At 70.2% G+C, this 13,056-nt stretch overlaps 4 protein-coding genes across 4 annotated transcripts; 2 read left to right on the top strand and 2 right to left on the bottom strand.

Annotated features, from left to right (window-relative positions):
• Nucleotides 1-3,517: 3,517 nt before the first annotated feature.
• Nucleotides 3,518-3,978, bottom strand: RHOBADRAFT_7458 (uncharacterized protein; the record flags this gene model as incomplete). The annotated part of the gene is made up of 2 exons (XM_018419186.1): nt 3,518-3,611; nt 3,869-3,978. Coding segments are annotated over 2 exons (204 nt in total), but the record flags the coding sequence as incomplete, so codon positions are not given.
• A 2,846-nt stretch (nt 3,979-6,824) lies between these two features.
• Nucleotides 6,825-8,970, top strand: RHOBADRAFT_55028 (uncharacterized protein; the record flags this gene model as incomplete). The annotated part of the gene is made up of 5 exons (XM_018417622.1): nt 6,825-7,136; nt 7,206-7,367; nt 7,439-7,723; nt 7,795-8,239; nt 8,317-8,970. The coding sequence occupies 5 exons, from the start codon at nt 6,825-6,827 to the stop codon at nt 8,964-8,966; spliced, it is 1,854 nt and encodes a 617-aa protein (XP_018269305.1). The 3' UTR covers nt 8,967-8,970.
• Nucleotides 8,971-9,246: 276 nt separating this feature from the next.
• RHOBADRAFT_55027 (uncharacterized protein) lies at nt 9,247-11,734 on the bottom strand (the record flags this gene model as incomplete). Its single annotated transcript, XM_018417621.1, has 8 exons — nt 9,247-10,205; nt 10,422-10,601; nt 10,730-10,794; nt 10,881-10,888; nt 10,957-10,978; nt 11,066-11,271; nt 11,339-11,433; nt 11,498-11,734. The coding sequence occupies 8 exons, from the start codon at nt 11,732-11,734 to the stop codon at nt 9,411-9,413; spliced, it is 1,608 nt and encodes a 535-aa protein (XP_018269304.1). The 3' UTR covers nt 9,247-9,410.
• Nucleotides 11,735-11,962: 228 nt separating this feature from the next.
• On the top strand, nt 11,963-12,958 carry RHOBADRAFT_17000 (uncharacterized protein; the record flags this gene model as incomplete). The annotated part of the gene is made up of 2 exons (XM_018412350.1): nt 11,963-12,226; nt 12,440-12,958. 2 exons carry the CDS (start codon nt 11,963-11,965, stop codon nt 12,956-12,958), a joined length of 783 nt encoding a protein of 260 aa, XP_018269303.1.
• Between the last annotated feature and the right edge of the window lie 98 nt (nt 12,959-13,056).

Below are 13,056 nucleotides of genomic sequence, written 5' to 3'. Positions count from 1 at the left end.
ACGTGGTCGGGTGCGGCGCGCGTTCTGCGTCGAACGGACGAGAGGCGAGGCTGGCAAGGTGCGGGACGGTAGCTCGCGACGAGCAAGCCTCCTGAGTCGACAAACGACAGGACAAAGAGAGATAAGGGAGCGTTCCCGCGCACCCAGCCGCCGCACGGACGCTGGAGACGGACGGACCGCTCCGACTTTCCCAGGCTGACCCGCCGCCGCTCTCTGCGTCGTCGTACCACGGGCCTCGATCTCGTAGTCTCTGCTCTTTCACTCTGTTGGGTCGGCCACTGCGCCAGAGCAGCACTGAGCCCTGAGCAGACGTGAGACAGCGCGGGCGCTTTGACCTCCCCTTCTCGAACGAGCAAAGTGCGTCGTCTCGCCTCGCTTGTTCCGGCGACCGAACGTCCAGCTTGTGAACCGTCGAGCTGCAGGGGCACGACGGTCGCTCGCTCTTGTCGCACCTTGCGCCTTCCCCTCCTCATTGCGAGCGCGGGACGCACACGGTGCCAGCCTCGCTGTCAACGTGGCTCCGCTCGACCGCTCGACCCGCTCGACCTCTCGACGCGCTCGACTGCTTTGCGTCAGAGTCCCGGTCGCATGAACACGCAGCTGTGCGCCGGCGTGCACGTGCCTCTCGTCATCACTGCGTCGACGTCGAGAGCGATCTCATTCCCAACTCTCTGATTCTCTCGAGCAAGTCACTGTCGATGCGCCGTGTAGGTTGCACCATTAGAGAGAAAGAGAACTAAAGAAAGAGAGGGAGCGAGGAACGAGGAAGAGAGGGAGGATCAAGCGGCTGGAGTGGGGAGGGGGGAGGGAGGCAGAGCGAAAGGCAAAGGCCGAGGCAGGGCAAGAGGACAGAGAGACAAAGCGGGAGAGGGCGAGAGGCATCTATGGTGTGGGGGTGGGCGAGGCGACGAGCGCGCTCGCCGTCTATGGGAGGCCGGAGAGAGAGGGAGAGGGACGAGGTCGTCGTCGTCGTCGAGGTCGAGGTCGAGGGCGAGGGCGAGGGCGAGAGCGTCCCTTTTGCGGCGAGGCGAGGCGAGGTGGCGAGGGCGTGTAGGTACAGGGAGGAAGGCGAGGAAGGGAGAGCGACCGAGTCGAGAGCAGCGACAGCGCGCCGCCTCTAGCGCATCTGCTCGTCCTCGCCGAGCGCGTCCTCGTCGCCGCTCGTCTGCCCGCGGTGGTGGTGCGGCTGAGGCTGGAGGTGCTGATGCGGCTGGAGGTGCTGCTGCGCCGCGAGCCCGGCGAGCCCGGCGTACTGGTGCTGCTGCTGCCCGCCCGGGCCCCTCGGGCTCGTCGGCCGACTGCCCGGCTGGCTCCCGTACCCGTCGCCGCCGCCGCCGCCGCCGGTCGTCGTCCCGCTGCTGCTCGCGCCTCGGCTACGGTCGGCGCCGCCGCCGGTCGAGCGGCTGCCGAGGCCGCCCATGGCGCTCAGGACGGGCGACCCGGGCTGCGAGCGGTACGGGTGGGCGCGCTCGCGGTGGTGCGCGCGGTGGTGGTGGTGGTCGAGGCCGTGCTTGCCCGCGTCGACCTCGGGGCTCGTCGCGCGCGAGTTGGTCGCGCTCGTCTCGCCGCTCGTGCCGCCCTCGGCCGCGCCGGGAAGCCGCAGCGGCGGGAGGTGGACCGGGCTCGCGGCGCGTGACGGCGCACGAGAGCCCTGGGCGCTCATGAGCGAGAGGCCCTTGAGCGGGCCGAGGACGGGCGACGTCGACGGCGTGAGCTGGTACGCGAGCTGCTGCTGGAGCTGCCCGATGGCGTGCTGCTGGCCGTGCCCGGGCTGCGACGCCATGCCGATGCCGGGGACGACGCCTGCGCCGGCGTGCACCGGCGGGAAGGGCGAGCTCGTCCCGCTCGACTGCGCCGACGGGTCGACGAGGCCGCCCGGGTGGCCCTGGTGGTGGTGGTGGAGCTGCTGCTGCTGCTGATGGTGGTGCTGGTGCTGCTGCTGCTGCGCCGAGTGGTCGCCCGCGCCGCCGGGGCCCGACGCGTCAGGGCTCGACGCCGGCGAGTTGGCGAGCGACTGGTCGGCGCTCGCCGGGAGCGAGTAGGGCGCGTACGCGTGGCGGTGCTGGTGGCGCGACAGCGAGCTGTGGTGGTTCGGGTGGCTCGGGTCGTGCGAGTGCGAGTGGCGCGACACGGCGTCGTCGGGCTGGAGCTGACCGGCGCCGTGCTGGGCGAGGAGCGGCTGAGCGTGCGACGGGCGACGCGACGCCGTGCCCTGCTGCTGCTGCTGCTGCTGGGCCATGGCCTGGGCGTGCGCCTGGGCCTGGGCCTGCGCCGCCTGGATCTGCTGCTGCTGCTGCTGCTGCGAGATGCCCGTCGCGAACGAGTACGGGCCCTGCCCCTGCATGCCCGCCTGCTGCTGAGCCTGCTGCTGGGCCTGCTGCTGCTGCTGCTGCTGCTGCTGCTGGGCCTGAGCGTAGGGCCAGTACCCGCTCGCCGCCGCCGCCGCCGCCGCCGCCGCCGTCTGGTCGTACGAGCCGTAAGGCGTGTTGACCTGGCTGCCGGGCTGGCTGTTGGACCCGGCGCTGCCGGCGGCCGAGCCGCCCGGCGCCGCGAGCGGCTTGATCTCGACTGGCCCGTCGCCCGTGCGCTGCTCGCGCTCGACGCGCTGCTGCTCGCGCTCGCGCTCCATCTCGTGCAGGCCGCTCGCGGCCGCGAGAGCGAGCGCGTTGAGCGGCCGGCCGTCGGCGCCGGCCTGGGGCTGCCCGGGCTGCCCAGCGCCCTGAGGCTGGCCGACGCCGCCCTGCTGCTGCTGCTGCTGCTGCTGCTGCTGCTGCTGAGGGCCGCCGGCGATGGCGGCGGCAGCGGCGGCGGCGACCTGGTTGGCGAGCTGCTGCTGCTGCTGCTGCTGGGCCTGCTGCTGCTGCTGCTGCTGTTGCTGCTGCGACATCTGCTGCGGCATGGGCGGGTAGCCGTAGGGCGTGTACGACGTGGCGACGGGAGGGTAGCCCGGGTACGACGAGGACGAGGTCGTGGCGGGCGGCGCGCCCGGGTAGGTCGAGGTGGGAGGAGGGACGGACGGGTAGCCGTACGGATACATGGGCATGGTCGGGTAAGGGTATCCAGGGTAGCCAGGCGGAGGCGGGTAGTAGGGTTGCTGCTTGAGACGGACAAATCGGTGTCAGGTCGACGAGGCTGAGAGGGGGAGGGGCAGGAGGGAAAGGGGGGGACGCACGTAGCCCATCATCGGCCCGCCGTACGGCGGCGCACCGCCCGAGATCGCCTGCGCGGCCGCATCGTCGTTCTGCTGCAGAGAGGGCAAGTGCAGGAGGGCGAGGGGTAGTTAGTGACAGACTCGAGGCGGTGCAGGTCTCGCACGGCCCGGTCCGGCGCGACGAGCTTCGTGCCCCGCGTTCGTGCGGCAGGACATCGTCGACGGGTGTGCAGGACCAGGGAGGAGAGAGGAAGGGAGGGAAGAGCGACGCACCTCGTCTCCCGGCGTCCCCTGCCGGCTCTGCTTGCCGCCCTTCTTGACCGGCTGCCCGTTGGCCGCCGCCGCCGCTGCTGCCGCCGCCGCCGCCTGCTGCTGCGCCGTCTTCTTGCGCCCGCGGTCCGACGAGTGGATGCGGACGTGGCGCGTCAACTCGTCAGAGCGCGAGAAGCGCTTCTCGCACCTGCGGGCGCGGGAACGAGGTCGAGTCAGTTGCGGCTCGTGCGACGACGAACGTGATGCGGGTCGAGTACAGGCTGCTCGAGAGGTTGCTCGGCTGAGAAAGGCGGCGCCGACGACGACCCATGTCCGAGGACTGCGCCGGTGACCGACCGAGCCAAACAAGTCCGAGGCCGCGCTCGACGCGTCTCGCCGACTCGGTCTCTCGGCGACGCCGACTCGACGAGAACGAGGAACCAGGAAGAGTGAGAGAGGACGAACCCTGGGTGGGTGCAGGCGTGAGGCTTCTCGCCCGTGTGGGTGCGGATGTGGCGAGTCTGGTGCTCGAGGCGGTAGAAGGCCCTCGGGCACAGCGGGCACTTGTACGGTCTGCACGAAAGGGAGGGAGAGAGTGTGTGTCAGTGTTGATCGCGCGGGGGAGAGGGGAGATGATCAGGTCGACGACCCGGGGGCGACGAGGTGAGCGATGGCGACTGACCGAGGGATCTGGTCGCGAGAGGGGAGGAGGCTGGCGGCCGTGACGCCGGCGGGTGTGTGGCCCTGAGCGTCGAGCGTGACCGACTGCGGGTTGGTCTGCGCCTGGCCCGGGCCCGGTGGAGGCGGGAGCGAGGACGCGAGGGCGTGTTGTTGCTGCTGCGAGCTAGAGGGGTCGCCGCCCGGTGGTGCCAGGAGCGGCGGAGGCGGCGCGTGGTCCATCGCGGGGCGAGTGCTGGCGGGTCTGCTGGTCGGGAGTGCGGGGGTTGGCGCAAGGCGGACCACAGTCGAGCGTGCGCGGCGAGGAGCGACGAGGGCGAGGGGAGGAGGGTAGGCTGGGGCACCTCCGGGGAAGGGGGAGCGGCGAGAGCTTGCGGCGCGCTCAGAGGGCTCGGCGGTGGTGCACAGCGGTCGACAGGCGGCGTGGGAGCACCGTCAGGGTGCGCGGACTGTGCTCGAGGGTGGTGGTGACGAGCTGGCGAGGTGGGAGGGTTTGAGCTGCGAGTCGCCGCCGCTCGCTCGCCTCGTCGTCGGCGGCGTCCCTCTTTCCCTTTCTCACTCGATAGCTGCTCTCTCTCTCCCTCTGCCCTCGCCGGTCCACTTGCGACACTGCTGCACAGTCGAGCCCCTCCTTCCCCCTTCTCCCCGGCGAGCACGGCAGCTTATCGCGCGTGCGCTCGTCCTCAGCTCGCTCCAGCTCTTTCACCCGCCCGCCCCTCTCACGCGCGCATTGCACCGCCCTGGCTCGGCTCCGCTCTCGCGGCCCCCTCGTCGCTCCCTTCGATCGCCCTTCCCACATGAACGGCGCCCGCACGCGGTCGCTTCCGGCCGCGGACCTTCTCGCACGACGCTTTGCCGACGTGTTCGAGCACCGCAGCTTGCTCCTCTGCAAACTCGACCGTTGCGCTCGGGCTCGAAACGAGGCAAGGCCGACCTCGAGAAGATGCGCGCATCGTTCGCGCCTCGGCCCCGGCTTGCATCGAAATTTGGATCTGCTCGTCCCTCGCTTGCTTGCGAGCAAACATGAACGAGAGGGCGCTGAGTGCATCGAGATCGACGTCGCAGAGGGAGCGGTGCAGCGACCGAGGTGCAGCCGCTCGAGCCCCTGGCCGGCACAAGCGCTTTCGCCTCGCTTGGCCTCGCCTTCTCTGCTGCAGACGCTCGCTGTGTACTGCACGCACATGCACTGCACGTCGTCGACAAGCTCCCGCCCTGCCTCGTGTCACCTCCCCTCGCCCTCGCCGCCCGTCCCGCTCCTCACCTCAAACACCCTCTCGCGCCCGCTCCACACCGGCCTCCTCGTCTCCCCATCGAGCACGTACGCGTCGCGCTCGCGCACGACGACCCGCCCCGTGCGGCGCTCGACGAGCACGAGCGACTGGACCCGGGTCGCGTACCAGTGCGCGCCCGGCGCGGTCGGGTCGGGCGAGGCGGATTCGGGAGGGCCGAGGGTGGGTGCGGCGGCGGGCGGCGAGGGTGGGGCGATGGAGGAGGGGAGGGTGGACGAGGTGCTGGTGCTGGACGGAGGAGGGAAAGGCGGTGCGTCGTCGGTCATGGGCGCCGAAGGATCGAAGAAGAGCGGGCGGACGAGGACCGTGTGGCGCAGGTGGGCTCGGTGCTCGATCGGGCTCGGGTGCGCCGTGCTGTACGTGTCGAGCCGTCAAGTCGTGCGACTTAGAGCTCGAGAGAGAGAGAGAGAAGGGGGGACGCACCTGAGCGCGTCGTACAGCCCCTTCGCAAGCCTCTCCTCGACCTCGTCGTCGCCGAGTCCCTCGCTCCTCCTCTCGTCCTCGACCCTCCTCGCGACGGCCTCGACCGCCGCTGCGCCGCTCTTGACCTTTGGCCACTCGGTGTCGCCCTTGTCGACTTCGAGCGTCGCGTTGCTCAGGCCGCGCACGTGCCCGGCCGTGCCGAGCGAGGGGAGGACGCGCGCGCGCTTCGAGGGCGTCTCGCGGTTCGAGATGTAGCCGAGGCGGACGGTCGGCGAGGGTGAGGCGGGCGAGGGCGAGGAAGAGGAGGAGGAAGAGGGAGGAGGTGCGGGCGCGGCCGAGGGGAACGAGAGCTCGCCGACGAGGAGGTTGAAGCCGGCGTAGGCCGACTTTGTCGCCTCGACGTGCTCGAGGTACTCGTCGAGCGAGGCGGCCCGGGAGGCGGTGGACGAGGCGGCGCAGTCGAGGTCGAGGAAGTCGCGCGTGAGGTTGCCCCTCGAGGGCCTTCGGGCGGGCGGGATCGACTCGGTAAAGTTGGTGAGGGTGGCGAAGCGGAGCGTGTGGTCGGAGGCGGCGGTGTCGTGCGAGTCGGGCTGGTGGATCGAGAGGCCGAGCCAGGTGCCGCCGGCCGAGAGGTCGAGGCCAGAGAGGACAGGGTGGGTGGGCGAGGGTTGCTGCGCGAGGCTGGTCGGGTCCCAGTGGTGCCAGGCTGCGGTGGTGGTGGGTCGGGCGAGGAACTCGTCGCGGTTCGAGGCGATGATGCTGTCGACGCGCAGCCGGGTCAGTGAGCCGGACGCTGAGGAGGAGGAGATGAGCGAGGAGGGACGCACAGGCTGTGCGAGTCGGTGGCGGTGAAGAAGACAATGCACATGGCCCGTCGGCGTGCAGTCGCAGCTAGCCGGTGCTCGTGGTCGAGGTGGACGAGGAGGAGAGGTCGAGGATGTGGAGCGCCTCGTCGTCCCTCCTCCTCGCACTCGTCTACCTTCTGTCTGTCGAGCTACAGTCGCCCTCACCTGCTGAGCCAAGCAACGACCATGCACCCGCGCAAGCGCACCCAGCCGGGAGACTGGGCCCTGTCCAACCCGCTCCGTCCTCCCGCTCTCCGCCAGTCCGACCTCGCCTCGTCCCTCTTTGCAAAGCCCTTCTCGCGCCAGACGGCCCTCGAGGCCCACCACTCGTGCGTCAACGCCCTCGCCCTCTCGAACGGCGACGACCCGAGGTGGCTCGCCACCGCAGGCGACGACCAGCGTGTCCTCCTCTGGAACGCTCTCGCGCACACCAACGGCGACGACGACCACCACAACGGGCTTGCTCCAGACCCAGTCGGCTGCTACCGCGGTGCAAGGGTGCGTCCCCCCCTTCCCCCCTCGACCTCAGAACCGTGCGACGGGAGCTCACGCACCTCCTCGCCGCAGTCCAACATCTTCGCCATCGCCTTCACGGCCGACAACTCGCGCATCCTGTCGTGCGGCAACGACGCCACCATCCTCGCCCACGACCTCGAGACGTCGAGCCGCACGTTCCCGCACAACCTCGACGAGGGCGTCCCTCCTCTCGACGCCTGGCTCGACCACGATGTGCGCTGCGACCCTTTCGTCTTGTCCCTCGCACGCGGTCGTGCCTCTGACACCCGCCACTTGACAAACAGGACGCCGTCATGTCGCTCTCGGCGCACCCGCACAACCCGCACCTCTTCCTCTCGGCCTCGACCGACGGCGCCATCCACCAGTACGACTCGCGCACGTCGCCCGGCCTCGTCGGCACCATCGTCGACACGTACGGCATGAACGACGTCGTGCATCACCCGGTCACGCCAGAGCTGTTCGTCTACTCGGCCGAGCTGGGCCATGTCGCGCTCGTCGACGGGAGGATGGCGTGGAGCGACGCGGGCGCAGAGGGGGCAAAGATCGCGAGCGAGGTCGCTGTCGTTCGCGTGCGTCCTCGCACGTCCTCTGCTCTACTCTCTCGAACCGGAACTGACTGAGCCTGTACCTCGCCGCGCAGTACGAGACGACCCTCTCGCGCCTCGCGCCGACTTCCTCCTCGCCCGCACCCGATCCAGCTCGCGCGCCGACCCAGACGGCCCGCCCCAACGTCTCGTCGAGTGCCCTCTCGCCCTCGGGCAACCTCGTGTGCGCCACCCTGTCGGGCCACCTCCCGACCCTGTACGAGCTCTCGGACCCCGTCCCGCTCGCGACATTCTCCGCGCCCGCCCTTTCCTCTCCCGCTCCACCTGCACCTTCCGCACCCTCGTCAGGGTATCGCAACACGACGACGACCAAGCACGGGTCGTTCGGCGGCGGGCGAGGCGCCGAGCCCGGGCGCGGCCTGTACTATGCGGCGGGGAGCGACGACTTTGGAACGTACTTGTGGGAGGTGCCGAGGCTCGAGGTGCTCAGGGAGGGGAGGAGGGAGGTGAGCGTCGACGAGCTCGAGAAGGGGCAGATCGGTGCATCGTCGTGGCTCGCCATTCCTCCTCGCGCCTGCCCGTGAGCGACATGACTGACTCTCCTCACCGTCTCACAGCTTTCCCGCACACGTGGACAACTCGCATCGACGACGACCCTCTCTCCCTCTTCCGGCCCCTCCCCGACCGTCTCACGGTCCCCGCCCTCGTCTCGCCCGCCCACGCGACCCTCAAGGCCCACCGCTCGATCGTCAACACGGCCCTGTTCCACCCGACGCTCCCCGTCCTGTACACGTCGGGTGTCGAGAAGCTCGTCGTCCAGCACGAGGCGCACCTCCCTGGCTCGGGCCTCTCGCGCCCTCGCTCCACTACCACCACCCCGGCGCCGGCGCGCCGCACGTGGCGGTACGTGCCGCGTGAAGCGGCGCGCTCGACCAGCATCGCCGACCTCCTCGTGCGCGCCAACGCGACGCTCGAGCCCGACCCGTCGTCGTCGTCGTCGGGCGGCGGCGGTGGCGGTCCGAGCGCGAGCGCGCGCGAGCGCGAGCGCGTGCGGGGCGAGGACGACGCCGAGCGGCGCCGTCGCGCCGAGGACACGGCCGTGCTCGAGTACTTTGACGGGCTCGTCGCCGAAGAGGCGGACGGCGAGGAGCTGTGGCGCGAGCGGGGCGACGACGACGAGGACATGAGCAGCGGCGAGGAGGAGGCGCTTGCGCTGAGGGAGATCGACGAGGAGCGGTGGGCGGCTGAGGAGGGCTGGGGCACGTAGTGCGAGGGGATGGGCGAGGGCGAGGGCGGGAGCGAGGAGGAGGAGGAGGAGACGGAGAGGAGGGCAGGGGAGGGTGCGCGCGGCTCGACGAGGAGGAAGCTCCGGGCTATCTACGCCCTCGAGGAGCAGGACCTCTCCTCGTCGTCGCACGACGACTATGGCGAGTCGTCGAGCGCAGCAGGAGACGGCGGGCTTGACGACGAGGAATAGAAGCGCTGGACGCTTTCCTCCTTCCTCTCGGTCTCTGCGGCGCGAGACGAGAGAGAGCGGGCGAGAACGAGGAGAGAGTATCGTGCGAGTTGCAGTGCGAGGGGGTAGACAGACGAACGACGAACCGAGAGAGAGAGAGAACGAGAACCTGCGAAAGGAGAACAACGAACAAGCGGAACCGGAACCTCCTCCTCCTCCCTCTCGCCTCCTCACCGAGCGCACCCACCAACAGGCTCACTCGCCGCCCTTGCCCTGCTCCTCGCCCTGAGGCACGACGGCGAAAAAATCCGTCAGCGCCTCGTTGCCCTCGTCGTCCGCCTTGGTCTTGTCCTTCTCCTTCCCCTTCTCCTTCTCGTCCGCCGCGCCGCCCTCGCCGCCCTCGCGCTCGCCCTGCTTACCACCTTGCTCGGCCGGCGGGTCCTTCTTGGCCCTCTTGGCCGCGCGCACCTCGCCCTCGCCCTCGTCGCCCGACGAGTCGCTCGCGATGTCGATCACGTCGACGCCGCCGCCGTCGCCGCTCGCGCTCCTCGAGCGCTTCGTGCCCTTGTCGCCCGACGCCGCCGCACCGCGGACGCTCGAGCTCGAGCCTGCGTCGGCGGCGGCGGGCGACAGCTCGGCGGCGACGGCCCCGACGCGCCCGGGCGTGTCCTCGTCGGCGTTGAACGCGGCCGGCTCGTCGTCCTGCTCGAGCTTGGGCGCGCCGACGCCGTCGCCGACGCTCGAGGCGGCGTCGTGCGCGTCGCGCTCGTCCTCCTGGAGCGGCTCGAGCGCGCCCTGCGGCTCGCGACGCGAGGTCGACGACGACAGCGGCGAGGCGGACGCCGACGTGGACGTGGACGACTTGGGCTTGACGGGCTTGGACGACGAGGTCGAGGTCGGAGCGGGCGGCTTGTGCGACGACGACGACGCCGACGACGATGAGGAGGCCTGCTTGGGCTTGGCGCCCGAGCCCGCGCCCGAGCCCGAGCCCGACGACGCCGTCTGGCGCGCAAAGAAGCTGTCGAGGGAACCCTTCTTCTGCGCGACGGGCTGAAGGAGGGGGGATGAGGTCGAGGATGAGGGCGAAGGCGAGGCAGAGAAGAGAGGGAGGACGACGGGTGGCGAGGGAGGGAACGGGGAAGCAGGGCAAACGTGTCAGGGCCTCGAGCCCGCTTTTACGGCAGAGCTCCTCGTGCCATCAAGCGCGCGTCGCCCCTGCCGAACAGGCCGCTCTCGAGAGCGAGAGGAACCAGGCCCCGAACGCACCTTGACAAAGTCCTCGCTCTCGTTGCCGGCCTTTCCGACGCCCTTGTCGACGGCGTAGCACTCGAGCTCGCCCTCAAAGGGGCGCACGAGCGTCTTGAGCTTGTCGTTCCAGCGGCTGTCGGACAGCCACGTGGCGATCTCGGCGCCGGACGAGAGGATGGCGGGCATGCGCGAGTGGAGCTGCGAGAGGGACGGGAGACGAGGGGCGGGGCGAGGGAGAGAGTCAGTGATGGGGAACGAGAGGGGAGAGGCCCGTCGTGCAGGAGAAGGCCGAGGGGAGGGAGGAAGAGGGCGAGAGCGGGACGCACGAAGCGCAGCTGCTTGTTGACCGGGACCGTGAGGATCGTGTAGCTCGTCACCGGGTCGTAGGCGCCTGCGAGCGAGAGGGTCGAGGGTGAGTGTCGGTGACGTGCGAGAGGGCGAGAGAGAGGGCGAGAGAGAGGGCGAGTGAGGACGGACCCTTGTAGCTGCGAGAGGGTGCCGAGGAGGGTCAGTCGCGCCCGAGTTGAGGAGAGGGAACGAGACTGAGACGTACTCGCAGTGGTCCCACAGGCCGGCTGTACGACATCATCGAGGAACAAGAGTCAGTGCTTCGCCCTGGACGAGCGAGAGACGGACCCGAGGGGAACCGACTGCAGACGCACCGAACGCCATGAGCTTGCCGTCCTTGCGCTTGACAAAGTGGGGGACCTTGTCCTTGCCCTTGTTGAGCCACTCGTAAAAGCCCTGGGCGACGACGACGCAGCGCTTTGAGTCGCGCGGGCCGCGCCAGGCCGGGGTGGCCTCGAAGACGGACTCGCACTGGGCGTTGATGGTGCTCAGGCCGGCGTCGGGCGGGGTCGCGTACCAGCTACGGGGTCGGGGCAGTTGCCAGTCAGTGAGACGAAGGGGAGGGAGAGAGTGGACGGGGGACGCACTGCGGAACGAGGCCCCAGCGGAGGAGGTCAAACTCGAACGTGGCGGGGTCGCGCTGGCTGCGCCTCAGGACGGGGACCTTGGTGGTGGGAGCGACCTGGGTGTGTGTGTGAGCGTGAGTGAGGGCGGGCGGGCGGGCGGAGCGAGGAGAGGGGACGGACGTTGAACCGAGGGCGGAAGGCCGACTGCGACTCGAGCGAGGCCCACTGGACCGGGTGGTCGGTGGTGGTGCTGCTTGAGGTGTGCTGTTGCTGAGGCTGGTGGTCGTGCTCCTGGTCGCGGTGGTCGGTGTGCGAAGGTGGGGACGAGGCGGGAGGGGGAGCGTGGGCAAAGTAGTCGCGGTGGGTGGCAGTGGCGAGGTCGTTGGCCTGTACGCCGAGAGCAAAGCGGCCGCACATGGCTCTGCCGTTGGCTCTGTGTGAGTGGCACGAGCAGGAGGAAGGCGACCCGACTTGATCAGCGGTGCCGTCATTCAAACGACAACTCGCTCTCTCTCTCTCGACTGTGCTGCCTGCCTTGGTCAGTGCCCAGGTACCACACTCGACAGCTCAGTCACCACCAGCCAGCAACCCGACCCGCGACACCACCTCGTCCTCTCCCTTCCCCCCACCTCAGCCTCCGACGCCATGCCCCGCCCGCGCTCCCTCTCGCCACGAGCAGCCCGCACCTCGCCTCTGGCCCCACCCTCAGTCCAGCTCACCTACTTCGTCGGCCGCGGCGAGCAAGGCGTCCTCTCGTTCGAGCCCTACAAGTCGTTCCTCCTCCCGCTGTGGCGCTTCAAGGACCCCGCCGTCGCCCGCCCGAGCTGCGACCGTCTCGAGCGCGAGTTCAACGCTTTCGTCGACGAGGGCGACTTTGTCGGCGCCGACATGGCCCGCAAGTTCCTCCAGGTGCGCCCCGAGATGTGCCCCTCACTGTGCGCGAGTTTCGTCGGGCACGACTGACTCTGCTCGCTTGACTGTATCGGCATCCTCGGCGCACAGATGGTGCGCCCCATCTCCCCCTCCCTCGATCTCACATGCCGGCGCCCTCCCTGACCCTCGCACCCCACCCCCTCCCTCTCCCTCTCCCTCTCGCCCGCCCGCCCGCTCGCCCACTCGCAGGGCATGACCCGCGCGCAGCGCTACGCCAACCACGCCGGCGGCCTCAAGTACTCTCGCACGACGGGCGCCCCGCTCCCTCGCGCGTCGTCCCCCTCGTCTGGCAACCCGGGCGCGGCCGACAAGCTCGCGAGCGCCGCCATCTTTCGCGCGGCGTGCGAGCGCGCAAAGGCCTGTACGCGGTACGCACAGCTGAGGGCCGAGTGGGAGGAGAGGAAGAGGGGGTGGGAGAGGGACAACCCGCGCGAGGTGGAGCGGCTGAGGAGGGAGAGGGACGAGAGCCGTGCGAGGAAGGGGACGAGGGGGGGCAAGGCGGTGACAGCCACGGCGAGCGCCAAGCGGGGGCGAGCGGCCAAGGTCGAGGAGGACGAGGGCGAGGCCGACGAGGGGCACGAGGAGGAGCAGGTCAAGGCCGGCGCAGACGACGAGGCGCCGACGCCGCCGGCGCGAGCGAGCAAGCGGCGGCGGGTCACGCGAGCGAGTGCGGCGGCCGACACGGCGCGGGACGTCAAGCAGGAGTGACACGCCGTGCAACGCAGAGCTGTGCGGCGCCGTTCGGTCTCTCGAGAGCTGCGCGAGCCGACTCGAGGGGGAGGAGGAGCAGAGAGTGTGGAGCGAGA

Source organism: Rhodotorula graminis, assembly GCF_001329695.1.
Source record: "Rhodotorula graminis WP1 unplaced genomic scaffold RHOBAscaffold_11, whole genome shotgun sequence".
In the NCBI taxonomy this organism is placed as follows: Eukaryota; Fungi; Basidiomycota; class Microbotryomycetes; order Sporidiobolales; family Sporidiobolaceae; genus Rhodotorula; species Rhodotorula graminis.
Note: the sequence above shows the minus strand (reverse complement) of the source record. Positions and strands in the feature narration are given on the sequence as shown.